Genomic DNA, 26779 nt, shown 5'->3' with positions numbered 1-26779 from the left:
AGGCCGGTACAAAACAAGGCAGCTCTATCAATATTTGCACACATTTGTCCAGGAGTGAATAAGTTCTTTGAGCTGTGCGAAGAAGTGAGTCACTGGGGATGGATGGCAGGGTGTCCGCCAGAGAGAGGCGCGGGCTTTGGTGCCCGGGCGCCTGGCACACTGCCACCCATCCCATTTCTTCATTTCAGCTGGAATGCTAGAGCGGAGGCGGGAGGCCAGCAGGGAACAGAGAGAGGTTTGAGGGAGGGTGGGAGCAGCATTGTAAGTCCCGTGTCCTCAGCGTGTGTGACACTGGCCTCTGCTTAGGAACCCATACAGTGCCTGATCCGTGCTTCTGCACCAAGCAGCGAAGTGACAGTGTGCCATTCGCGTGCTCCTCTGTTGGCTGTGCACAGGTTCAGACAGCAAGTGTGTGGGCTTGGCACGGCATAATCAAACCCCTTGCTTCTTTCTGACTGAACTCATGGAATTCAATCTGACCCTGCAAAATATTCTCACGCAAGAAGCTTCCAGGCACAAGGGAACTCTGCAAGTGAGGCTAACTACCACCCAGCTAAAGTTTCAGGTATATGTAAGCATGTCTTTAAGTTTGGAAGCTGTGTCTTCCATTGTCAAGTCCCAAGAAAAGTTCTAAGCTTGCCTGATTCCAGGTCCACGATAAGATGGCAATGTTCCAGAAAAAAGATACCAAGAGTTCAAACAAATTAGGAACAGGTTTCTTCAATGATACAGAGATAAGTTTCCAATACATATGACCACACATTCAAAAAAGGAAAACAATAATAATTTTAAAAAGTGATACCCCAACACATTCATGGATGTTACAGTGCTACTCCTAGCATGGGAACCTGGCAGAGTTTGGATGACTCAGTGAAGCAACCTCAGCCTACAAAGACTGAATCTTGGTTTTGCCTAAGCCATGTGTCAACCTCAGTGTGCTACAGCAGTCAGTCTTTCCTCTCCATGTAAAACTTGTTCCTAGAATAAGCAACCGAAGCTAAATGTTAGGTTTATCTTCTGGTGGCAGTTCCAGTCTACGTGCACTTCTTGTTTAGGCAGAAAGGGATTTAAGTTTTATGAAATTCTCCTCCAATCCTCCCAGTTTTTCATAGCCAAGGAGGAACCTTCATTGGTGGTGGTATGACCATCAGTTACTGGTCCTGTATTGGCTCATGCCTGTTTTACTGGCATGAAAAAATGAATGCTAAGTATTGTCCAAATAAAGAAATAATAAAAAACAAAGCTCTCCTGGTGAGCCAAAGTGAATCAAGCTTTTACTACATGATAGTCTGAATTAATCTGAGGGTGTTGGGAGATGGATATCAGTCATGGGGAGAACAGGAGGCAGGTAACAGTACTTTAAGATAATGTTCACATGGGTTTGTTCACATGGCCCTCAACAATAAGAACCTGGGCATGAACAGACTTCTTTCCACCTTGTGAATTCAAGCTGTTCACAGACTGAATTTCAGGCAGCCAAGCCTGTACCTCTTGGCATACGAACCTGATGTCAAAAAACTGCCTTGAGAGATTCTCAGCAAATGCTGGGCGCTCAAGTTTCCAAATGTGACCTGAAAACTTGCGCTATTTTGTTGCCAAAGAGTATAAAGAGCTAAATTCCAGCAATGCTGAATTCCAAGAACTGTCATCAAAGGTTTTTTTCTACCTTAAAAAAAAAACAACAAAAAAACAAAAAAACCCACAGAAACAACCAACTTCGCCTGATAGAATGGAAAGAAAAAGCAGCTGCAGCCACCATTTCACTCAAGCATGTGGCAAGGATCTTGTCAGAGCTTCCAGCCTCCTCACCTGAGCTGGTTTAAGGACTCAGTACACACCCGGAAAGCAGTGAGCCTGAGCCCATGCCGGCTCTGACCAGCCTCACCTCAGAGCTGTACCAACATTCCACCTGCGTTAACAGAAAAGATGCTTTTAGACATCCTCAGATGCACCTTGGGTCCAATCAGCACCAGCCATGCTGTTGTTCAGCAGAAGGAATGGGGGGAGCCTGGCCAGTGTCCTGGGCCACAATGCAGAGTGCGCTGAGTGCCCCTTCTGCCCTTTTAATGATGTCACCTTCTCATTATGACATTATACCGAACCACAATGGGGATTAACCACCCCCTATAAGCTTATTATAGGCTTATGTGGGCTGTTAGAGCTTGGCTTTAGATGGCATTTCTTTTAATGAGTCTGGGGCTGATGTCACTCCTATAGCCATGACTGTACACCCCCATTAAGCACTACAACTAACACAGAACATAAAATTAACTATCTTTACACAGTGTCCATGCAAGGGTGTCAAAAATCCCCATGACACGCACAGAAAAAAAATAGTTGACGATGCAGTGGCAAAAGAAACCACCTTAGTAGTAGAACTAAAGGAACATTTCCAGTCTGTGATAAACAACCACTGCCAAGTGAGTAACACGTGGCGATGAGAACTAATTGCATTTACCATGCTCCTCTCACCTGCAGATGTGGATAAACCCAGAAAGGCTTAATTTGTGCACGTTAAAACAAGAAGTGCAAGCACAGAAGCAAAACCTTCTTAAGAAGGTTTCTTAAGAAAATTTGGGAAGGGGGAAAGAAGGACTTTCTTCTATTTATACAGTTGCACAGTGCTCGGAGAACCTATTTTAATCACCTCTGTCAGAACAAAACAATGAGACACATAAAAGAAATGTTTTGTGAGAAATTTGTACCCATTCTTTCCATAGCTCATAGAATTTCATTGAAACCTCTTCACTATCGTTAAGCAAAGTTGAATGTTTTTAGCATGGGCAGGGAAACAAAGATAAGGAGCGATCAAAAGAAAATTAAAATAGTACTGAGTGTTTCAGCTCCAGTTCTGAATTTCATCACCAGAAAACATGGCCGGGGCCTACACTGACTCAGAGTGTATGAAAAAGGGGGTCCTTTTCTGAGTGTGCCCACAGAACATCATTAACTGCCCTTTTGACTCCCAGAAAAGAAGGATCTAAGCCAATATATTCTGAAAAGATTTCCTTTCCAGCTCGTACCCCGCACTGCTCTGCCACGCACACTGCCTGATGTTAGCAAATGTGGCTCTAGGAAAGATTTCTAGATTCAGAGAAATAAGGGCAATGTTGAGCTGATGTTTTCTTCTTTTTCTTTTTTTTTTCTTTTTCCTTTCCAGTTATACCTGCATTTTATGTGACTTCAGGGTTTTCAAACAGCTATATCATAACAGTCTGTCGCAAGCGTATTGAGTGTTTCAGTTTGCCAGACCTGTCATAATAAATTAATTACAGGATGTTGCAGAAGTGGCTGAGTTCCAGCAGCATCTTGCACAGTTTAATATAGCCCTATTTCCCCATTTCGATGTATTTGTGGTTAGATAAATCCTCAGAAAATTTACAGCTGCTACACACTAGTCTATTATGCTCCCTGCCTGTGCAGGCGATATAAGTGCAAAAAGAATGTGATGTCTTCTCAGTGCATAGATTTTACTGATATTGCTTTACCGGTGTGGAAACATTTTTCTGCTAAAAGTGGCATCTGCAGTTTCTTCCGAGTATTTGTATTTGAGCATTACACAGGACTCGTAAGCTTGTTTGCCATAACCAAACTGGGCAAACTAATTTGGCCTGAAAAAATGCTCACAAAAAAGCCCCATAAAATAGGTAGCTGGAGTTCGGGGTGGAAACTCCATAGCAGAGCTATCATTTTCATTTATGAGAGCAAGCTAAAATCATTTTTGCAATCTTTTAAGTCAGCGTACGTTGTTGTACAAACTACAGCCATGATGCGGTTGCTGGAAGCCTGGCCAGCTCTGCTGGGGCTTTGAGCACAGCGGTGCATTGACTCTTAGCAGCTCACAGGGCTGGGACCCTCGATACACGTGTAACTGCTGGAGAACAGAGCGCCCTGAAGGGGAAGGCAGCAAACAGTCAGCATGCAACAGGCACGGCATTTGCCAGAAACACTGTGAGTGAGGCACATCTCTGTATAACAAAAGGGTTGTACGATACATGATGCTCAAACCAGTAGATAAATGTTGCGTGTGACATTCTCATCACTGCTCTGTTTTACAGCGGATAAAGAGGCCAGAGGGCAATAAATTGAGGTAGAGGCACACATGGCAGCAGACAATAGCTAGAAAAGTGTCCTCTAAAGATCTATGCCAGCAGCAGAATTTGGGAACTAAAGCGCCAGCGGCCCCAACAGCACAAGCCAGATGTGTGGAGCTTTCTGGATTCCAGCTCAAAGTTATGGCTGAGTTATGGATTTCTGAGAAGCCACAGGAGAATATTCATCATGGGCTCCAAGATTTCACCCGAGCTCCTGTAAATAGCACAACATTTAAATATATCAAAAGGTGAAGTGGTTAAATACCTTAATTTCTAAAGTCCAAAAAACACCCAAGCTCTGCTCTAACACGCCTCCCTTCTATCTTCTGTTCCTTCTTCTTAAGTTCCAATTTCTAATTGCCACATTCTTGCAAGTCTCACCCAGAGAGTAGTCTTCTTCTTAGGCTGCTTATTTCCCTCTCTCAGACCTCTGCTTGTTTCTATTCCTTACATGCAACAGTTCTTCTCCTAATGCACATATTTATACTTCAAGCAGTGTAAATCCTTGAACTGATGCAATATGTTTTTACAAGTGCAGGTGTACATCCATATATTAGTTTGCCCAAAACATTCTGCGTAGCCATTGGATAGAAAACTTAGGAAAGAAACCTCAGCACAAGCCTGTACACGAATCTTTCCAGCCCTCCTTTACTCTTCAAAAACACTCCTATCTCCTTCCAACTTCATGTCCATTAAATAGGCTGTACTGCACATACTAATTTCATATGTGCTAGAAAAGGATCATTAGACCGTCCCCCCCACCCCTCCAATCACTCTTTGTGTTTACCAAACAAGTGTTTTTGCTTTAGTCTGTTCCCGCCTTAAATGAAGTATTTCCTATTCACCTTAGTAATTAGAGCAGAAGGATGTGGTGAATGAAGTGCCTCATTATCAAGTTTGCATCCACAGTCTCCGCAGAATGGCGACCATGCCGGCTATTTTTCATAGCTGTCTGCTTTTGCTTGTAATGGGCCATTGTTAACCCTAAGCGATCCTGACATTCAATTCTCCATCAGACAATTGGGTCCAGCCGGCAGATTTAGTTCACTAGTCAACAGAGACTTTCGGTTGTCATGTTCCTCTGTGTTCTCATTAGCCCTTGTTTGACTGTGATCCATCCCCTATTGCCTTCTGAATTAAGTGATGCTACAAATACACTTATTGTGTTCTACGCTGTCTGTTCCTCAAACTATTTTAAGGAAAAAAATAAATGCAATCTGATGGCTATTGGGAAACACAGGAAAAAAGTGCCATCCCTTCGTTCCTATTTTGTTAATTTACGCATTCATTGTTCACAATATCTCTGCCAAATTATAAAAATGTAATAGCAGCTCTATGTTGGAACCACACACACACATAAAATCTAAAAACGCCACAAGAATGAAAGACCTACTGTGCTGTTATCGCCAAGCAGTTATAAATATCTACTATTTACACTTTCTTAAACAAGGTTTTATCTGCGTTGTGCTAGCAATGAACCAGTATCACCCTGTAAAAAGTCCTCCAACAGATGTTTTTAATTCTGGTATTTCATATCAGGGCTTAGCGAGCAATTGTGCAGGGCATCTGTGTGTTAGGGTACTGACTGCAGTTCTTCAGCTTACACAAACAAGGAAAAATGTCAATAGGTATTCTGAACTCTCCGCGAATTCTTTTAAATACTTGGACAATTTTCAGCGAACGCACCCAATGTTCACGTTGAAGTGACATAAAGAGTATGCAGGTTGCATTAACATAGAAACAACACGCATTGCAGAAAGTTTAATTTCAAAACAATTAAAGACCATTATCGTCTTCCAACCTGTCTAGAAGTATTATTCTCTTTGAACCTTAGGACACCAATGGCAACATCTATCTGAAGAATGAAGGAACTCCTAAAACTGAAAACAAAAAGTAAAAACTGTCTTTTCTATGATGCCCTGTCAATAATCTGCTGGGAAGTGACCTGTCTACAGGTTCTGACCTAAATAATGAAGGAACACTTGGAGTTGTTTTTTTTTTAATTGCAGATCCTTACTTTTCTTCATTTTCTGGTAAATGAATGCAAAAAGCTCTAAAACAGCAGCAATCTGGTATAAAGCAATGGAAGAGTCCAGCCAACTGTGTGGTAGGGAGGAAAACATTACAAAAACAAAAGATATTGCAATTACAAGAAAACATTATGAAAAGTTTATTTTCAACTCCACGCATTTTCAGGCTTGGCTCTTATCTGATTTCTTCTGCTTAATTGTTATTTGGAACCATGCCTTGGAAGACACTACTGCTGCCTCTCCTCTCAATTTGGAAAGTGTGGCAAAGCAGCTCTATTCAGCTTCAGAGCAGTGAACATAATTGGAGCCCTAGTTCGCAAGCATGAAAGGAGGTGCTGTGCCTTTGATTAGAACTACCATCTCTCTGTGGTGTTTATTTGAAGTGTTATTTCTGTCTTCAGCATCCACAATGCCAAATTAACGTTTTACAATGCCTTCCAATGAGCTCCCAGATCTTGGCTACTGCTCAGCTCTTCCTGACGTGGAGCCTGATGTCACACTCTGCCCTTATTTTAAGTGGGACCCAGGATATTTTACAGAAACCTAAGATACTGAGATTTTTCTCTATTATAAAATCTTCAAATCCCTTTAAATTCGAATATATTGCAAAAAGAAGCAATGTAATAAGCTAGGAGCCTTACTGAAAGCAGCAGTCCCAGGACTATGATAATTTTACACAACTGACCACTGGAAAAGAGACATTTGTAATGTTCCAGAACACACACGTTCCATTTAGAGAAGTTCCTACACATGCACTAGGCACACAGCTAGGATTGTAAGCAGATTACCATTACCAGTGGGGCTAAAAAGAATATTTTCTGCTCCTTTTCACTGAAAAGAAACAAGTTTATAGATTTTTTTCTGGCTATAAAACATGTGCAGGGAAGATATTACAATATACAGCAATGAGTGCTCTGCATCTGGGTGCATTTCACACATCAGTGCCCAGCACTGTTTTTCTCACTTCTTTTTTTAATGGAATCAAGTGCCCTGTCTACTAAATAAGGGCTTTCTAATTTTATGTTATTTATTGCTTCAGAGGGGAAGGAGAAAGAATTTCCTAGCAGAGCAAAAATAAACTGGACATCATCAGCCAGAAAAAATACCAACACTAACTGATAGAAAGTGTTTCGTTTAATATAAAACATAAATTATTTAGAATTGCAGATAATTAGTGAAATTATTAGTGAAAGTTTACAATATAATACTCAAGAGAAAACGATTAATGACGTACAACTGAAAAAGTAAAGCAAACAACACAGTTTGAAATATTTCATTCAGACAGAAGAATGTATATTTGGCAAGACTGCTGCCAAAGCAGCCAGGAACTCTGACAAAACCGCAGTGCACCTTTATTATGTGCATAAAACCTCATTTGAAAATAAAAGTGCCTTGAATTTGCAACACTTATTTGTACTGGTAAGCATGGGCAGTCCCACTGAAGTCAGAGTAGTTGCATAGTTACTTACTAAACAATTTGCTTAAGTGCTGCAGAATGTGGTCCCAGTGAATATTTATTTCCCATCAAGAGAACACTTTTTAGAAGCTTGTTTTTTCAGGTACACTGTAGTATCAATGCATTCCTTTGAAATTTCACTATTCTGAACACTGCTCGATTTTACAACAAAACTGTAAAATGTCTACTGAAGAACTTCAGCTGTGGTCAGACTTGTTCTGTTCTCAATCACACTTAGGACTCTATTCTCTGCTTGCAATAGACTGGTCTGCAGTCCACAGAAATGTCTGGTCAGCCTGACTTAGAATATAATCACATGGCTAACACTACATTTGTCAGTGGGCTTCTCATGAAATATGAAAGTGCATTTCAGATTTTACCAGTACGGTGAGGAGCTTAGCATGCAAGTTCTGTTAATTTCAAGGAACCCTGAGCAAAATTGTTCTGAACAGGCTTACACCACTGGTAACTCACAACCAGCACCATGTTGTGCATTTAATTAATTTATTTCTTTGTCGTTGTTGTTGTTCATTTCTTGTCAATCCTAGAAGTGAAGTTGCAGTTGCAGCATTCAAATGTAAGTGTATACTGCATGTCACACCAGTATTTGGAACTAAGTGATGACTACACACCATAGCATTCAGGCTCAAAAGCAGTATTTGTCTTTCCACTTGTACTTAAGTTAGAGCCTCTCACCGCCCTTTTCTTCTTCTTCAATTCCACCCCATGGGCTGTAGGTTCATTTTCAACACCATTAGCTGATGATACCGGAGAATCGAGACCCATTAAGTAGGGCTGATTTTCTATCTCGTTCTTCTGTATCCTTTTCTTCTTTTTCTTTACACTTCTAGAGAAAAGCGGATATAAAAAGAGTAAAAGAAACATAAAGTTAGCTCAAATTTAGAGCATTTTCCACCCACAGCTGATGTGTTAGAGCAATTGTCTGCCTGTTCCCCTTGAGTACAATGCTGAAACAGCTACAAAAACTACTGTTCCACTGCAGAACAAAGACAGAAAAAAACACAAGGACAAAATACGTGACCACTCTACTACTATGCTTTTCAACATGCCACAGCACTGCCTTGAAAAGAACTATTCCTGATCTTAAGAATCAGAAAGTCTTGATTGACAGTCAACAGATGTAATAAAAAATACCAATTACAATCTCCATCATCATAAAAGTCATTGCACGAGCCTTTTTTTTTCTCCTTTTCTAAGTTTATGCATCAAAATTCTTGTAATTAAAGATAAATTTGTCATTTATTTGTTGAACATTTTAATGGAGACGGTCAGATAAAGTGTAAAAGATTAGTTTTCCTATTTTAACTTACCTGAACTATGATACATTCATAAGATTAGTTGGTTTAATGTCTATTTGTGCTTGTCAGGCTTCATAAAATGACAAATGACTGTATTTTTCCCAGTTAGTAGCCTGAAGAAGGGAATCAGACTGGTTTTGCAGATGATGCCCAGGACTGCAGATGTCTCACCACTTCTAATATATATTCCCATTCTTGGCAGAAGTTGTAACTTTAACTATATAATAGTGTAACTGTAATCTATCAAGGGCAGTTACTGTCTTCATTCAAAATTTGCACTGCACATTGCACAAACTAACATTGGTTTGTGTTGTGTTGGATGCTGTTGAAGCATGTAATTAAGCAGAAGAATCAAGACTACAGAATGCAATGAATGTTTCTAATTTCCCCAAAAACTCTGCTGCAAGGTCATTATACTTGGTGATATTGTACTAATGCAATATTTTCTATATTTTAAAACATTTATCTATTGGCCTTGCTAATGGAATTATTATTATCTACCTATAAGTTTGATACATATTTTTAAAAATAAACTGTATATTCACCAACACATAAATTGCTGCAGCTCTCATACTAGAATATCCCAAGGGAGAAGATTCAGGATGTTATGACCCTTTGCATTAGGATTCCTAGGACAAGTTGAGAAGTATTGTTGCCTGAGGAAATCAGGATTCAAAATCATAATTAAGCATGAAACATAATTTTCTACCAAATGGAGTGTTCAGCTGGATCTGATGTATAATCATTGTAAAATTACAGAGAGAGCACTACCTTGTGCAGGACAAGAAAACTGTAAAATGAGAATATATCTAAGGAGATAAAAGCCTGCACAGAGAAATGGCATTTAATCCTTAGTATTTAAATGATGAAGCTATCCTGCAGTTTTTCAGCATAAAACTAATCTAATACAATTGTGAGAAGTAGTTTTCATCTATTTACTATTTCAACAATCACATCAGGTGCGATAATGTAACAAATCTTCGAGATACTCCAATAAAACCCCTAGTTCACTTGGCATCTATTATATGGAGCTTTCTGCTTCCTCTAGAGACTGTAGAAGACAGGTTAACTGCTTGGCTAAGACAAAAAACAACTGTTACTTTGGAGAAAGTTTGTTTTCATATTGCAAAACTGTCTTCCATTTGGAAATTCTGAAAGGTAGGTATTCCATCAGGACTTACCATTCAGTTCACCCTACAGCAGGTATTGTGGCCATCCCGTTTTAATAAGAAAAATGGCAAACCTCATTTGAAGGTTCAAATAAAGGTATAGTGAGTTGTGGAGGTGCTAAATTTCATTTCTCCATAGAGAAACTGTGTGCTTAGTTATCATACCTCAACTGATTCCAGGGGTCCATCCTGGGACTGGTGCTTTTCAACATTTTTATCAGTGACCTAGACAGTGGAATTGAGTACACCCTTGGCAAGTATGCACATGGCACCAAGCTGAGTGGTAAAGTTCATACAAAAGAAGGAAGGGATGATCCCCAAAGGGACCTGGACAAGCTTGAGAAGTGGGCTCACATGAACCTAATGAGGCATAAGGCCAAGCACTAGGTGTTGCACTTGGATTGAGGCAATTCCAGGTGTGTATGCAGATTGAGAGAAGAACTCACTGTGAGCAGCCCTGCTAAGAAGGACTTCGGGGTTCTGGTGGATGGAAGGCTGGACATGAGCAGGCAGCGTGCACTTCCAGCCTGGGAGGCAAACTGTAAACTGGGTCGCATCAGAAGAAAAGTGGCCAGCAGGACAAGGGAGAGGTGTCTGTCCTTTATTCTGTCCTTGAGAGGCTCCACTTGTAGCACCATGTTCAGGCCTGAAGCCCCCAGCACAAGATGTGGAGCTGTTGGAGCGGATCCAGAGGAGGGCCATGAAGATGATCAAGGGGCTGCAGCACCTCTCCTACGAGCTGGGGTCATTTACTACAGAGAAGAGAAGGCTGCAGGGAAGCCTTCCAGTACTTACAGGAAGCTCATAAACAGGACGGAGACTCACTTTGTACACAGTCTGATAGGGATAGGACAAGGGGGAGTGGTTTTAAACTAAAAGAGAAAAGATTTATGTTAGATGTTAGGACGAAATTCTTAACTCAGAGGGTGTTAAGGCACCGGAACAGGTGGCTGAAAGAAGTTGTCGATGTTCCATTCCTGGAAGAGTTCAACACCATGCTGGATGGAGCCCAGGGCAGCTGGATTTAGTGGGTGGCAGCCCCACAGCAGGAGGTTAGAACTGGATGATCTTTAAGGTCACTTCCAACCAAAGCCATTCTATGATTCTATAGTTTAGCTACTACTTAATTCCTATTATATAATCACGTGACAAGGATATTAAGTACTTTTTTACAGAAAATTGGAAGAGAATGGAAACTTTTACATGGATCAAATATTTAAGCAGAGATTAGACTGGATCTCAAGTCATGTTGAAATAGCTTTTAGACGCTACAACAGCAAACTTTACTAGTTAAGATCTTAACTTAATTTGCATATATGTCATTTTCTGGGGTAATTCAACTGACAACAAACGCAGTGAACAAGAAACCTACAGCTCTGTTCTAATCCCTCTTCATCATGGCTTTAGGTACAAAGATGTGAGACATTTAATGAAAAGTATGCAGCCATGTTTCAGAGATGTTTTGATACCTAATGTGTATATATAAATAATTTGTAAGCAGAAACATGAAACAGTCTTTCAAACTAGTGACGTAAGATGCAAGAAGATCCTTTTTCAGCTCTTAAAATAAGGCAAGAACTTATAGTTACTTCTAAAAAAAACCTGGCATGTTACATTCTAGTTCATGGGAAAACGTGCAAAATATGTACAGTCAAGGTAGCAAAAACATAATGAAGTCTAGAATCTCTGGTCACAGGGAAGGAAAATACAACACTGTGTTACTTACTGTACTGCAGTTCTTCCTTTTCATGTTAACTTTCCCCTGATAAAAGATAGCATCAAATACTATCTCATGGCATCTGTCACTCTGCCTCACTAACAATCAGGTATAAATGGCTCCAGTACCCTGAGAACTTGCAAATGAGGCATGCAATACTGCTTTTATCCAAAATGGGACAGCAGTGACATGAAACATGACTTCATCTCCATGATGTTTCAGCTCCTGGAAGTTCAGGAGAAGGGCGTACATTCCAGTGACATAGGCATGCATGTGTCTTGTCTCAGCGTTTTGAAATGCAACTGAAGAGGTCTGGGGGCTCTATGTCTTCAGGATGACATTGCTGTGTGATCTATTCTCAGGGTCAACTTAGTTTTCATAAAATGAATACTTAACATGTGATATGACTAAAAATTCATGAATTTGATTAAGTAACTGGGATTCCACATTTTAAATCTGTGTTGCCACACTCTTCAGTAGTTGCTTGAGAAAAAGCACTCAAAAGAATTGTTTGCTCTAGTTTCATTAATGCAGTTCAGTTACATCAAATTCTGATACTGACTTCTGACAGAGAGTATCAACTGTCACAGTAATAGCACTTTTAAGACATTTCCTTCCTTCAGTCCTATGAGAATAGTTATGCTCAAAATTCAACCCTGAATTCTATAGTTTTACAGTGCATTCCTCATCAAAGATGGTCATTAAACTTTCTGCTCATAATTTATTTTCAGATCTAGCTACAGGTGGAGAGGTAAAAAAAAAATTAGGAACTAAAAGTTAAAATCGGAGATATATATGCATCAATACTGTATATGAAAGTATTCTTTGTACAGTGAGGGAACTAATCTGGAAAATAATCAGTGAAGTAACTTTGCTTAGATGACAGATATCTACAATGGCAAACTCAACAAGTACTTTTAGATGTATTTTTCCAAGCATGAATGCTTGCAATAGCTAAAAATGTTGTGGAAGCTCTTGTTCAAAATGTTGAGATCTTACCTTCTTACAGCTTTCACACAAGAACTGCACAAAATTTTTAGGAAATGCAAGCAACATAATCTAAGATGCTAGCTTGTGTCTTCTCAGTATGTGACCCTTTCCATTTTGTACTAATTTTTAAAAAGTGCAAAAAGAATCTTCCATTCATATAAATAAAGCCTAATACACAGGTAAGGAATAACACAGGACAAGGCTCTATCCCTCAGTTATGATTACCATATACATAATAGTATATGGTTTTGTGCGTGCGTATGTATATATAAACTGTTACTTCCTTCACATTTTATGTGTGGAGCACTCTTTTTGAATGAGTACCCTAGAGCCACTTTCTTGTTTTGCTAGCTAAGCCAAAATAACCCTGCAGATATTTGTCACTCTTTCCTAGCAGATGTAACACTGCAAATTATTTCAAATATTTCTTGCTTACTGTGTTGCAGGTGAGTCTCTATCTGTGTCACGCTCTGAGATGCATTTCAGGTCCCCTGACTTACTGACGGCTGGTGACATCTGTAAAATTAAAAAAAAAAAAAAAAAGCAGGAAGGTAAAAAGAAGAAAGACAACAGGGCCAACACATGTACATTGAAAACCCACCAGCTTCCTGAATAAGGAGAGAATATACCTCGTTTGAAAAAGAATGTCTATCAGCCATAAAATGTTAACTCCTATGTGGTTACAAACAAGGAAACAGTAGCCTGCTTTAAAAAAAAAAAAAGAAAGCTACTTGCAAATAAAAGACAGTTTACAAGTATGTAAAAACAAGAAGTTAAAAATCTGCTTTTAAGTAAGTTTAAAATATACACAAGTCCATAAAAAATTACAATTATTTCTGCTACTGCATGGATAAAGATAGAATGCTACAAAGCCATCTCACTGTATGTTTTTAACAAGACACCTGCCTTTTTCAAAACAAAACAAAACAAACCTCTAGGTAACTTCAGGTTACTAGAAAAGTTTAAGCAAACACTCTTATTACCAATGTAAGGTAGTTAGTGGCTGTCTATGCTACTCACCCATACTTACTGCAAGAATTCTCTAAAGAACATGGTAACTGCCCTTCTTCAGTTTAACATTTTCACAGAAAGATCATTGTCTCTGCCTCCTTCCACACAAACTGTTCACAAATATCTGGTAACTACCCATTTAATTTCACTTTCATGGAGGACAGAACCCAATCCAACTGAGAGGCCTGATGTTCTCACTCAAAATTTGCTCTCTTGGAATACGGTCTACACTATGCATCCAGCCATGGCCTTCAGGCATACTGTAGGTTTAGATCTAATATCACAACTTCACTCATGAAAAACTGCTGTGAACCTGTACTTTAGGCTGGCAAGATTGCCACATTCTGTAAGCATCCGTTTGGTACGGCACACGAGGGAAAACAACAGGAGTAACAACCAGGCAGGCCCTGTGAGAGTAGTTCCTATGAAGATCTTGGAAACTGGACAGAAAGTCTCTCTCAGAATAGTAGAGCCCAAGGCAGAGAAGAGAGGGAGAGATTAGATCTGGTACTTTCCAAAAAGCAGGATCTTTCACAGAGTATAGAGAGGAATGGTCTTGAAAATAACTTGGCCCACACTTAAAATTTTTTAGTTCAGCTTCAGATTCATAGTCTGCCTAAAGCAAAACCTACTACATTGTTTTTGAATTTCTCAAATAGCTATGGTGGTAAAAAGATCTGCCCATTCAGTTCTGCCAAGCACAGAGGTACTCATCTGCTTGTAAATAAGATCCTTAATATTCTGGTATCAGCCTGAATGGCTCCAGGAAGGAGTCAGTTATTGACATGAAAATCTCTGAAAGTGCAGCTAAAATGAGTGAGCATCTTCCAGCAGTTCTAAAGTGCCTGACAACAGTACAGCATCTAAAAAAGCAACCACGAAATCAACAAGAATTTTTTTGAAGGAACAAAGAGGGGCAAAAAAGAAAAAAAAGATAGCTCTTGACAGTCTAGTCTGCCAACTGCTTATTTCATTTTGTGTGACCTCATGTGCAAGGTATACCACAGTCACTCCAGATCGAACGGAAACAGAAAACAATGGGTTGCTGGACAGCAATAAAAAAAAAAAATAATAAAGTATATTAAAGTAAGAATTTTTTTACAAAATCAGCATGTTTTAAAAATTCAATATGTTAAAACAGAATGAAAATACTGTTTTCAAACACTACATTTATCCATCACAGATTTCAAAGCTCTGAAGAATAAAACTTAGCATTTCCCTGTCAAGTGCAATTGTCCAGGTTTTATTCTGGATAAAGTTTATCTGGAACAGAATTATCTTCACATGCAAATACTGTACTGGAACCAAAATTTTCATTTTCCAAACCTCAGTTTCAGGCCTTCAAGAGTTCAATTACTTTCTTAAAATTGAATTAATTGAAAAAAAAAACCCTAACAACTATTTGATGTAATTGAATGATATTTGAACTTTTTTTCTTTATGCAACTCCCTGGTATTATTTTGTTAATTTGGTATTATTTAGTGATGACTTAGAAGAAACAGGATCAAGACCCCACTGAGTTACTGAATTCATATATTCATGCTGCCCACAACAACCACGTTCAAACATTAGTCACTAGAAACAGTCTGCTGAAGTAATACCGTTTGCTGGGTTAGTTTAGATAAAAATCAGCATAATGTAGCACTGGGCTGAGAAAAAAGCCCTATTTCACACACAGAATCCTTGTTAATACAGGAATAAACTTCAGACTAGGTCAATGATAAAAGTAAACACGAAAGGAAGAAATATAATGCCTCTGATATGAACATACAAGGGACTGCTGAAAAGGAAATGACTCTTAAATAACAAATCCTTCCTACAGCATTGGTAACCTTGAGCTCCTTGCCAAATACAATCACACATTCCCTTTGTCTGCTGTCAGAGCTAAATCTTTCCCTGAAAATCCTGTGTGAACAATGTTCAACTAGGGTTTTTTTACTATCCTTCTTTGAGTGAATATAACTGAACTTCTATATTTTACTAATACTATAATTACGTATGGATCTTTCCAAAACCCATTCCAGTAGCATTCCCTTAAATGCCACTATAGAAGACTGACAACTCTTACCTTTTAAAATACTTCTCAATACCAAAACACAGAAAATTATCCTTGGTTTACAGTTATGAGATTAAAGTATCCATGAAATTAAACAGCCTAACTGAAAGTTCCTGTGATCTGTTTAAAATCTACTCGTTTCATAGGTAGGCTTTTATATATTCAAGCACAGCACTTCAGCATGGGTACCAAGGAAAGAAAAGCATGCAATTGGACTACCTTGGAATAGCTGTGTTCAGCTGGCACTGTAATTAATGAGAATTCCTAGGGTATGTAGGGACAGACTCCCAGTTCTCCAGAATACTGTCTGAATACGATAGCTTTCTTTCTTACATCATTCCTACAAACTTTCAAGTATGTAATGAGGCAGGAACCGCACTGATACAAGATCTTTTTGAAACAGATCTCAGTGCCACTATCATCTCTTCTTTCCTATCTCCCTTAGCCCAGTCCTTGACCTATTTTTCCCATCTCAGTGATGTACGCAAGCAGCAGCAGTACTGAAGGAACAAGTAAGGTGGGGGCAGCTGCAAGAAGATGGTGCTACAAAAGAATGAAAGCAGTGCAGTGAATGAGGAAGGGAGTATAGGGGACATGCAAGTATGTAGCTAAGGAGATTGTGGTAATACTTGGATGCTGACAGTGCGCCAGGAGCATGCTGATTTAAAGAGCAACAGAAGTCTGGAGCATAGAGGGACCGATGAGACTGCTTATCTGCTCTTTCCCCATTTCTAAACCTCTTGACCTCTTGTAATGTATGGGCAGATTTCACAGGAAAGTCTGAACTACTCTCCACTACAGTCAGTGTACTGACAACACTGTACTACCAAGTACAGTTACAAATATGGTGTTAGCTATTAAAATCATCCACACTGCAGAATTACTAGGGTTGTGTTTGCTCAAAAGAAAATGTGTCAGATAATTAATATGAATGTCTTGAATTTCTCTGTTCAAAAGAACAAATACTGGACACAGTATAACAAATTTTGTACAGTGCCACCAGTGGTGCTCCATTTTGTTGCCGTATTCTATTTCTCCACCCTTTGAAAGATACAGTGCACCAGAAAGGCAGGAGAATATCAGTTCATTCTGAAGGTCCTTTTACTATGCTTACTATCATAAAGACATATTGCAATGAAATATTCACTTTCCTTTTCTAGAAGATGTGCATGCTTTGCAGTTCATTTGGCCTCAATTCTTTGATGCTAAACACTGTCTCTGTGTTTCCAGAAAAGAAGCAACAAAGGAAGAAAAAAAAAAAAAGGTTAAGTACACAATCACTTTTTAATTACAAAAGTCCTTATCTCTGCTGCAGAATCCACAGCAGTAAGTCAGGCATTAAATGCTCCCTGTGCTACTCACAGAACAAATCAGATGCATCAGAACACACTTCATAGGAAAACCTGAAGCAGAAGGCATCTACAGGAAATACCTAGGACAAGATCTCATAGGTCTAGGTCCTTGTCAGTGCTTTCCTCTAAGCGAAGTAGAATTGTCTCTATAACCAATGGTATGGAGAGGTCTCTGACAGACTAAGAGGCAGATGGACAGAATGGAATGGTGCAGGCCATCTGAAATTATTTCCTTCCTCTATTTAGGTGACTGAAGTGATGGAAGAAAATGTGCTCGCTCTGTAGTCTACTCTGTACAAGGTAACACTCCCAGAGAAGCTATTTCTACAGAACCTCACCTAATAAGAGATTTACTGGATCACACAGAGCAAGAACAAACATATCTTTGTCTTTTGACACTAATCTTTAGAACATGAAACTCTTTTAGATTTAACTTTATATTTTCTATTACACAGTCCATGGATGACAACATTTATACCAACTTACTTTACATCCCCATAACTATGTTGATGTCTCCTGTCAAAACTGCTCTACTGAATCAAATTTAGGAGAAATGCCGTGACACCACACCAAGCTCCTAATTTTCCTTCCACCTATATCTCACCTCTCCAAAGATCTCCCCATTAAATGCACAACTGACAGGAGGCTTTGCTAGTGGAACTACATAGATCTATATTGACCTTACTTCTCCTGATCTAAGAATTTGAAATTCCCCTTGCAGGAATGCTAGAGCAACAGGCAGAGTTTGCCTCATCTAGTCTTTGAAAATGCAAAATCCTGGGCCTGCTCACAGGTAGGAGAGACCAGCAGACTGAAGCACTACAGTTTAGAACAGGTGTTTTCAGTATTGAAGTCTTGGCCTCTGGGAACTTATCTGTGGTTAAAGCTTTGCATTTAAATTTGCATAAAAATGGTTCAATCCCATTCCGAAAGAGGCGATGAGGACACAAGGAGAAAACAATGGGGAAGAAAGAATTTAGCTTGCTCCTGAGAGCCATTTTAATAATATAAAAGTCAGTCAGTAGTATTTTTGGGACTGTTTCAGCTCAGTTTGATTCTTCCTATCTTTAAGCAGACAGCAATCCCTTACAGCAAATGACTATGGATGAGATACCACGAGATATCTACTTTTCCCAATAAATAAGCTTGCTTATGAACGAAATAATGGTATTTTCAATAACTTAAATAATAGTATAAACAGAGGCACAAATATTTATGAGAGGAACCACAGGGGTGGTTTTGGACCTGAATACAAAAGAGCTACCAGCTCTTTATTTTAGAAGTAAGACCAGACATGCTAAATAGAGAGGAATTCAACTTGAAGAGAACACACTCCCTTTTACAGGGAAAACAGAGTTATCTAAAAATAAGGAACTATAGAACTAAAAAGGTGAAATAGGACAGATAATGTTTAAGAGAAATAGTCTATTCCTAGTAGATGGTATCGTAGTAAATTTCCTTTAGATTTCTTCAGGAAAAATCAAAGTAATTACCATTCCAAGATCAGGATTTGCAAAGTTATATGTATTTGACACTGCTCTGGAAGGACACATGGCAACTTTGCAGAATGATTCTAGAAAAGTATGCTCTCAGTTCAGAAAGTGCCAATGACTTGAGAAGAAGAGATATGTAATCATATGAGGCAATAATGAAGCCCACAGTTACAATCTTCAGTATTTTAATCCAATTTAATATCCCATTTTCGTGGGTCTGCTACCTCTCTGAAGCTTTAAAATAAACACACGTCTGTGTGTTCTAAGTGTTGAAAGTCTTCAGCTCTATTCACTGTGAAAGTTTTATCATGTCAATTTTTTAAATGTGTCCCCCTTGGAAATTCTTAGGTTTTCCCTATCCTTACCTTTCCTAACAAATAATCAGTCACTGAAGTGTTTCTCAGTAACTAGAAGAAAGACACAATTAAAGAATATAGAAGCTAACATGATGTTGTTTTGATTGAACTACTAGCAAAATCTCTAGCTAGTATTTTTGGAAATACTGTTGATTAAGCGTTCTATGCTTTTTAATTTTTAAATATAATTAATAAATTTTGAATACACAAAAACATCCAACCACACTGAAAGATCTTAAGCCCAGAGGAAAAGCCTCAGTAGGTTAGCAGGTTACTTCTACAGATGTGAGGCTAAGTCTAATAACCTGCTCCAGGGGAAAAAAAAGAGTGAGAACGTGAATTATTTATGTGAACACGGTGATAATCTCAAACCTTGTTTAAATATACATGGAGTCAAATTTTGATCATCTCTAGTCAGATTATCCAAACCATGCAATAACAATGTACTTCTAGGAAGTAAATCATCTCTTTTCATGCATAGAAACATTATTTTATATCTTGACTTCATCTTTCCAAGATATGTATACTAGAAAAAATATTTTCTTACAGTTTGTATGGATATTTTAAATTACTGATTTGTTTATTTTTATCATTCCTCTCTATTATTACCACATAACCTTGAACTGAAATACTTAACATTCAGAATCCTTTTGGATTCAGTTTAAAGAATACATGGTAGGACACCAAGTAATAAAAGGTATTCACAACATTTTTAGACAGTAGAACATTTCTGGTCAAAAAATGAAGTATCTCAAACATTTGTAAAATTTTGAAAATCTCAAATTCTCATTTCTAACAGGAAACTCTCTTGAACTCCTGCTTTTTCTGCTTTCACCTTAAGGAACCTGAAAACAGTAGACATACTGGAACAGCCAGATGACAGGTCTGTTTCCATTTCTTGGGATTCTTCAACAGCATAGTGAGAACTTCACTCCACGAAATCTCTACTGGCAGTTTAAATGTATGTTGTAATTAAAGATGATTATGACTTAATTTTGTGGCTCGGGAGTTAAGTAACTCATAACGCAGGAAAACAAGGTTTGCATAAAATTATTATGTTATGAATGCAAAGCTGATGGTAGAAATAATTTTGATAGCTCTTTGAACTGCAAGAAAATGGTCTGTATTTGCAAAGATTAATGTTGGATCCTAAGTGTTGTATACTCTTCTAACATTAACAATTGCATTTTATTCACTCATCGTAAATTCTGATGATTAGCTAGATACTTATGTGCTTATAATACCTGCAGTTGGAAAACTAGTTTTAAAAAGACTATCTGGTATTCTCAGTGACTGGAACTACAGTATCCTTTACTTACTTTTTAGATGTTCTTTTTATTTCTACAGTCTTAATAGAGCTAAATATTTAAGCATTCCTCAAAAAATACATGAAGAACAAGAGGCACATCAGACCTGGATATATGTATCTAGGAAAGCATGCCTGTGGCCAAGAAAGAAGCACAACAAAAAACATTTACTTACATTTTCTAGTCTATGGCAACAATTTAAGCAACAACTTAATTATTCTTTTTTTTTTCTTCCCAGAGAAAATAGGCTTTTTTTTTTTTTTTTGCTATTACAAAACAATGATTTTTCATATTTTTCATGTGAAGAAATTGGTGTTTCTTTTCAGCTCTACTAATGAAAAAACGAAAGGAATAGGAAGAAAAATTGCTGTGTCACTGCTGCAACACAGGAACTGCCATAACTGATCAGCCCCCCCTCAGTGGTCCTCTTAGCAGTTTTGTCTGAGAAGTATCTGGTATTGCTGAAAGCCAAAGCTCTGTAGAACTTCACTATGAGAAACAGCTCATTGACAGTTTGCTTCTTTTACGCAGCACTCAGCAGCTTTTTAAAGCCATTACACTTCGAGTCATGTCATGCTTCCCACATTGATTTGACTCATTTGCTGTAACTCCAACTCACTATCTTTTTGGTGAGTTATACAATGTATACGCCAGTATGCTAAATACTTACGTCACTTGGAAAAAAAAAGAAATCAGATAGATTTGTGTTTCTCAGTCATTTAGGTGCTTTTGGAATCTTAGTCATTATCTCAGCCTAAGCTTTGAGATATATATATATATATATATATATAAAAAATCTGTGAATGTTTAAGTTTTAATAGCATCTTGTAGCAGCTAGTTCACCAGATTAACTAAACATAAACAAAAATTTCTTTCTACAACACTATGTACGTTCCATCATGGCTTAATTCTCCCATATCTTGTTTAACAAAAGGAAGGAGGAAGGAAGGTGCATCCAGTGCACCTCTCTACAGCATGCATTATTTTACTTACTCTCTTCCTCATTGCTCATTGTTTAATATTGTTAAGTATATCCTCCTATACCATTTCTTCTAGTACTTTTCTCCTTTGTGTCACCGTTCAATGCTGCTCAGGATGAAAAGCAACACATCTGCCTGGTTATGGATTACTATTGCAAGCCTATGCATTATATCATTTGAATATCTGTATGTATTACATATGCTTTATTAGAAAATTCAAACTAATGATTAAATTTGAATTTTTCAATTTAATTTGAAGTGCCAGCAGAACAGAGTAAAGAAAATCTCAGTAAAAAATTACTAAAATTAAGCATTACTGGAAGTGTTACTAGTAATAGAAGGACTACTGTTAGAACAGTACGTCAACTACAGACATTTGACTAAATCTATGACTAATCAACCATTATTTCTCATAAAGTTGAATAATAAATACTGGTTGAATTAGTGAGTACTGGTTAGTCTGGTTAGTAACCGATTAACATTGGTTAGTATGCTTAACAGTTATTTTGAGCTAGTAAACAAGCTAGATTTCTATTAAACTGAAACAGAAAAAAAAATTAAGATAAAGATTATCAAGTCTTTAACAACAGTATGTAGCCCAGCTCTTCTCCATTTTTTTCTAATCTGTTATGTGTGAAACAGAGTGAGTATAGCAACATAGTATTCCCTCTGTGATAACTTTGCCTTTGGTAATGCAGATAACAGATAAATGAAATCTTCATGCTTTCCAGTAATGTAGTCATTTTTCTTATATTTGTTCCACTCTGCATTTAGAGGTTACATATCTGGAAATAATGCACCCCTGCCTTTATGGGACAATGGTTTGGCTATGAATTTTTCAGCTACCAAGTGGTAACAGATACTTCAGATTAATTATTACTACTTGGTGTAGTGATTAATTTCATTTTTAAAGTATAGTTAGAAGCATAACACTCAGTTATTCAGTTTACAGCAGCTGGCTTCAACAAGACAGTTGGCTTCAACAAGACTGCCAAGTGAGTAATCTGCACTAAATAATTTACTGAATGCTACCTCCCTATTCACATATATAAAAAAAAAAGTTGCACAGAATAGGTTAATAGAAGTGGCTCTGAGTGTTTTAACCTTCAACATTACAACATACATCATGTAGCAAAGATAAATCATCTGATAAAAGAAAAAAAAAGTAACCAAGACAGTCTGTATACGTTAAGTCCTGCAAATAAGATGAAATATTAAACTCAATTTTTGAGGAGTACGTGGGGAAGTCAAGCCACCTTTGAGGCATCTGAACAGAAGTCCTTTTAAAATCAGTGATATTGGTAGCATTTGACTAAATGAGTAGCTGCAGAAAGAATACTTAGGAGAACTACAAACATACTGGAATAAAACATAATTCTTAAATTCTAACAGTTATTCATTTCTATCACTTCTTTGCTTACGAACTATCCTCTGGTGCAAGAGAAGCATAATCCCTACTTCACAGAAGGGGAACATAAATTACACAAAGTTTCTGATCACAGTCTCAAGACATGAGAATCCTTTGGTAAGCTTTGCACATAGCAGTAACTCTAAACACTAAAAAAAAACAACATACTATTTTTTTTTTCCCTTTACATACCTTTTCTCTAACTTCTGGCTGCTGTTCTGACTGCATTCTGACTTCTAACTAAAATAACAAAAATAGGAATATTTCTGCATGCAAAAAAGTATGTGATATGTAAAAAAAATGCTATATGCAACCACAACTCAAAAGCTGTTTACTATGAGAGTGACGTTAGATTTGGTCATGACAGCAGTCTTAACTACTGGCAAATACTCCTACTTAATTACTTAGAACATCCTTTAGGGATAAAAATAATTAACCAAGAGAAAACCTCTAGAAGTACTAAGCAGTATCTTACATATTATCGCAGAAAACAATTACACCTGGAATTGAGAAAAAGGGGTGGAGTCAGGAAAAGCCTTATACTGCTCTGTTTAAGGTTTCTTGATATTTATTTCCTTTGTTTGTTCAAACTACAGTGTTGCTGCAGTGTATCCTCCTGAGTAACGTACAGGATGAGAGCAGTCATTCACATCAGAGGACCATCAGCAGCTTTTAAGCAGAAGCGTCCACTGACAAGTAAGTAGGTTTGCATGAAGGGTATCGCATGGTCTGGTAATGAGGCTTTATGATGACATTACCCATCTTAATTAGGAAAGTACTAAATAGATAAAAAAAACTCTTGAGAGAAAACATCACAGCATTTTTTCTTTTCCTTCTCTAAGCAACCTGATAGATATGGAAATCTCACAGCAAAAAGTTTGAAGAATCTGTGAGCAGTGCATATTACAGGAAGGACAAGCAAATGACAGAAAGCATGTCAGGTTTTGACAAATCCATGTTGTTCCTTCAACAGTTACTTCTGCTGGGTAGCTGTTAGACACTTCTGTCAGCCTTGGAGTCAAAGGTAGTTTAGGTGCTCATTATAATGATGCAAGAGTAAGGTAGAGTATTTAATTGCCACACAACAAAACAGATCCACACAAGAAATGAATGTTAGATGTCGGCTGAAAAAAAAAAATGTATCTGCTGTCTTGGAATGAAGTCTACATGTCACAGTTTTTGTAAAAAGGAAGGAAAATTAATACAGGCCACTTGTCCATACAAAGGACATACTCCATCACTACTGCAGAAAAAATCCTTTCTTCTCAAATTAATACCTTATGGGGTTTCGGAGAACTTTCCTCTGTTTCTTCAGTTCCTTTGGGTAGAAGAGGAGCACAGTCTGGTACCAGTCCTGAAGGCTGTTCTTCATACTCTTCTGAAAACAGAAATCATAATTCACCATTTGAGCACCAAGAAACAACAAGAGAAGTATCTACTTTATATGAACAACTGTGACATGTCTAGCCAGTAATCGTATGTGAAATAAAACTGGTCAAAAAACTTTGAAGCTAAATTTTGTAAGGTAACTGGTCAAAATTTGCCCATTCACTTTTGTTTATATTAGTATGTTTGGATTTAAATTTGTAGGTCCCTGGCTTACTTTGCAAGAGAGGAAGGAGAAAATGCACAGGATGTGTAAGGGGAGGACAAAGGAGGAGGATGGCAGTTCAGCTAATTTTAAGTAGCATCATCTAGTTAGCACAGTAGTATGTCCAAGTTTTTTTAAGGAAGAGGCATAGATAATAGAGTTCACTTGGAAGACAGAGGGAGGAAATAGAAAATGGGGGAGAACATCTTGAGAAATGTTGGGTTAAAAGATTTCTAAATACCAGTATAACTGATAGCTTGATAGTTTAGGAAAGCAAATGTATTTCCTGTAGCATGTAATCACATGCTATAATTGTAAATTGAATACTAATAACTGACAGGACACTGAACACCTTTATGTCAGTTGACTCATTAGGATGATTCCTATATTATTTGTTCAGTTACACTCAGTTTCAGTTCCATTAGTTTAATCCTAATTACTTTAATTACAAGAGCCTGGTAGCAAGTTCAGTGCTCCGATGTGACATTTAACCATAATTGTTCTTGTAAAACTTCACGATGGAATTCATCTATTTGGAAACAGAGCACTCCCCATAAGAGTTAGGGGGAAACAAGAGTTTTTACAAGATGCAATTGGTTAGATCTAACAGATATCACCTAAAAAAGTCTAAGATGCCAGTGAAATGCTAAAATATGTTCTAAAATGTTGCCAAGGTAGGGCATGAACCAGGTGGTTGTATGTAAGAAGGGATGAGGAATCAATCCAGTTTACTGATAATCAAACCAGTACTATATAAGCAGGAATGTTTAACCAAGCACCAATATATTCTAAAGTCAGGTATGTCAACGTGCTACGTGGTTAGCTAACTTTATATGATTTCTGCATCGTTTTCTGCATCATAAATCATCGTTATGCCACCTGTGTGCTACATAAATTCATATTTTCACAATAATAAGCAGTACAGCATGGTAAAATCTTGTACCATCAGTTAAACCCACATCAGTATACCAGGAAGACAGCAGTAAACTTACTTTCACCAGCCACATAATTAGCTGGAAAATAGCCTTGCTGTCCATTTGCTAGGCTGCCAAACCACCAGTTATCATTATCTTTGTATAACACTTGGATAATGTCACTGCGATGGATGGTTAGCTCATCTGATCGATGCGCTGTGTAGTCATAAAGAGCCACTACCTAAAAGAGAGATAAGAGCACCACAGCTTTATCACAACCATGCCACAGAGAAAAAAGCACAACATTCACTTCCTCTTGCAGAAAAGCAGCTGAAACCAAAGCTGCACTTTGGTAAAAGCTGAGGCTGTCTCAAGTTTTGCTAATGGGATCAGGGGTGGTGGGAAAGCAGCAGGAGAGGCAAGATAAAGGACTGTGGGATTGTAGAAATGGTTAAGAACATTCAATTCACTAAGATTAGCTTCAAAACAGCAGCTGTTAGTTTTATAAGCAATTTACTTGTGAAGCAAAAGAAAAAAAAAACACTTCATACATTCACTTTCTCAGAATTGTTACACCACCTTCAGATCCCACTCTGAGCGCGCATGAAGCATATGTGTTCAAATAAATACTTCAGCAGTGCTACAGTTTTACCAGAAGGAAAAGTTCAGTGGAAAAATGTTATTGCAAAGTTTTGCTTTGATCACTTCGCATTTTTCTTGTTTCTTTGGAAATATGCATTTGCATAAACTACGTTATAAATATCCGCAACAAAACTGGTGTCTATTCCACCTCACATAACAAAGCCATTTGTCAGTGAAAAACGGGACATCGATACTCTTCAGGATGAAAGCGCAAACGGTGGTCAGCACCATACACACTACACAGAATGCATTGCCAGAAGCTTGCTTTCTATTCTGAATGTGAGAATATAAAATGTAATTTCTCACTTATTTCCCATGCTCTATGAACAAAAATCTGTTCTGACAAATTCAGAGCCAGAAATGACTGAAAAGAGGTGAACTGAAAGAAGAGGGGAATTGCTCACTTCTCTCATTGTAAGTGAAGATCATAAACATGGCTTCTTTATACAAAGGGCACTATTCCCCTATATAGAATCCTCACCATTATGAAATCATAAGTAAATAGATAAGAAACAGGGATTGTTAGGGAGTGATAGAAGGGTATAGGGTACTAAAGACAGTAAAGTTATTATGCAAATAAATTTGCATAACTTTTTTTTTAATTGCCTATGCACGCATTTAAATCTGAAGAGTGCTGAACTGCAGTGTTTTTCATATTTATTATTTCTATTTTCAGTATGATCACCTATGAGTTATGTCTGTAAAAGTATAGCCAACGTCACTTATATTTTCATACTTGCACTTCACTGATGAATCACTTATGAATGGGAAAATATGAAAACACTTTTACCACTGAAAATTGTATGTGGTAATTTGTGAGCTGGTTGGCAACAAAGAAGTAATATCACCATAGTTGTCAGTACACAAGAGATTTATCTAAATGTGCATTCAGTA

At 37.8% G+C, this 26779-nt stretch overlaps 1 protein-coding gene across 6 annotated transcripts in view; it reads right to left on the bottom strand.

The window, feature by feature from the left end:
* Positions 1–7243: 7243 nt before the first annotated feature.
* Positions 7244–26779, bottom strand: part of AHI1 (Abelson helper integration site 1) — an 87925-nt gene continuing 68389 nt past the window's right edge. For all 6 annotated transcript variants that reach the window (XM_040698416.2, XM_040698418.2, XM_040698417.2 and 3 more), the window contains 5 exons: positions 25322–25484; positions 24016–24116; positions 22931–22978; positions 13212–13291; positions 7244–8427 (listed from right to left, as the gene is read on the bottom strand). In XM_040698416.2, the coding sequence (XP_040554350.1) occupies positions 8205–8427; positions 13212–13291; positions 22931–22978; positions 24016–24116; positions 25322–25484 (615 nt within the window). In that variant the 3' untranslated portion in view covers positions 7244–8204. The remainder of the gene's footprint in view (positions 8428–13211; positions 13292–22930; positions 22979–24015; positions 24117–25321; positions 25485–26779) is intronic.

The sequence above is a fragment of the Gallus gallus genome, chromosome 3, assembly GCF_016699485.2.
Source record: "Gallus gallus isolate bGalGal1 chromosome 3, bGalGal1.mat.broiler.GRCg7b, whole genome shotgun sequence".
Classification (NCBI taxonomy): Eukaryota; Metazoa; Chordata; class Aves; order Galliformes; family Phasianidae; genus Gallus; species Gallus gallus.
Note: the sequence above shows the minus strand (reverse complement) of the source record. Positions and strands in the feature narration are given on the sequence as shown.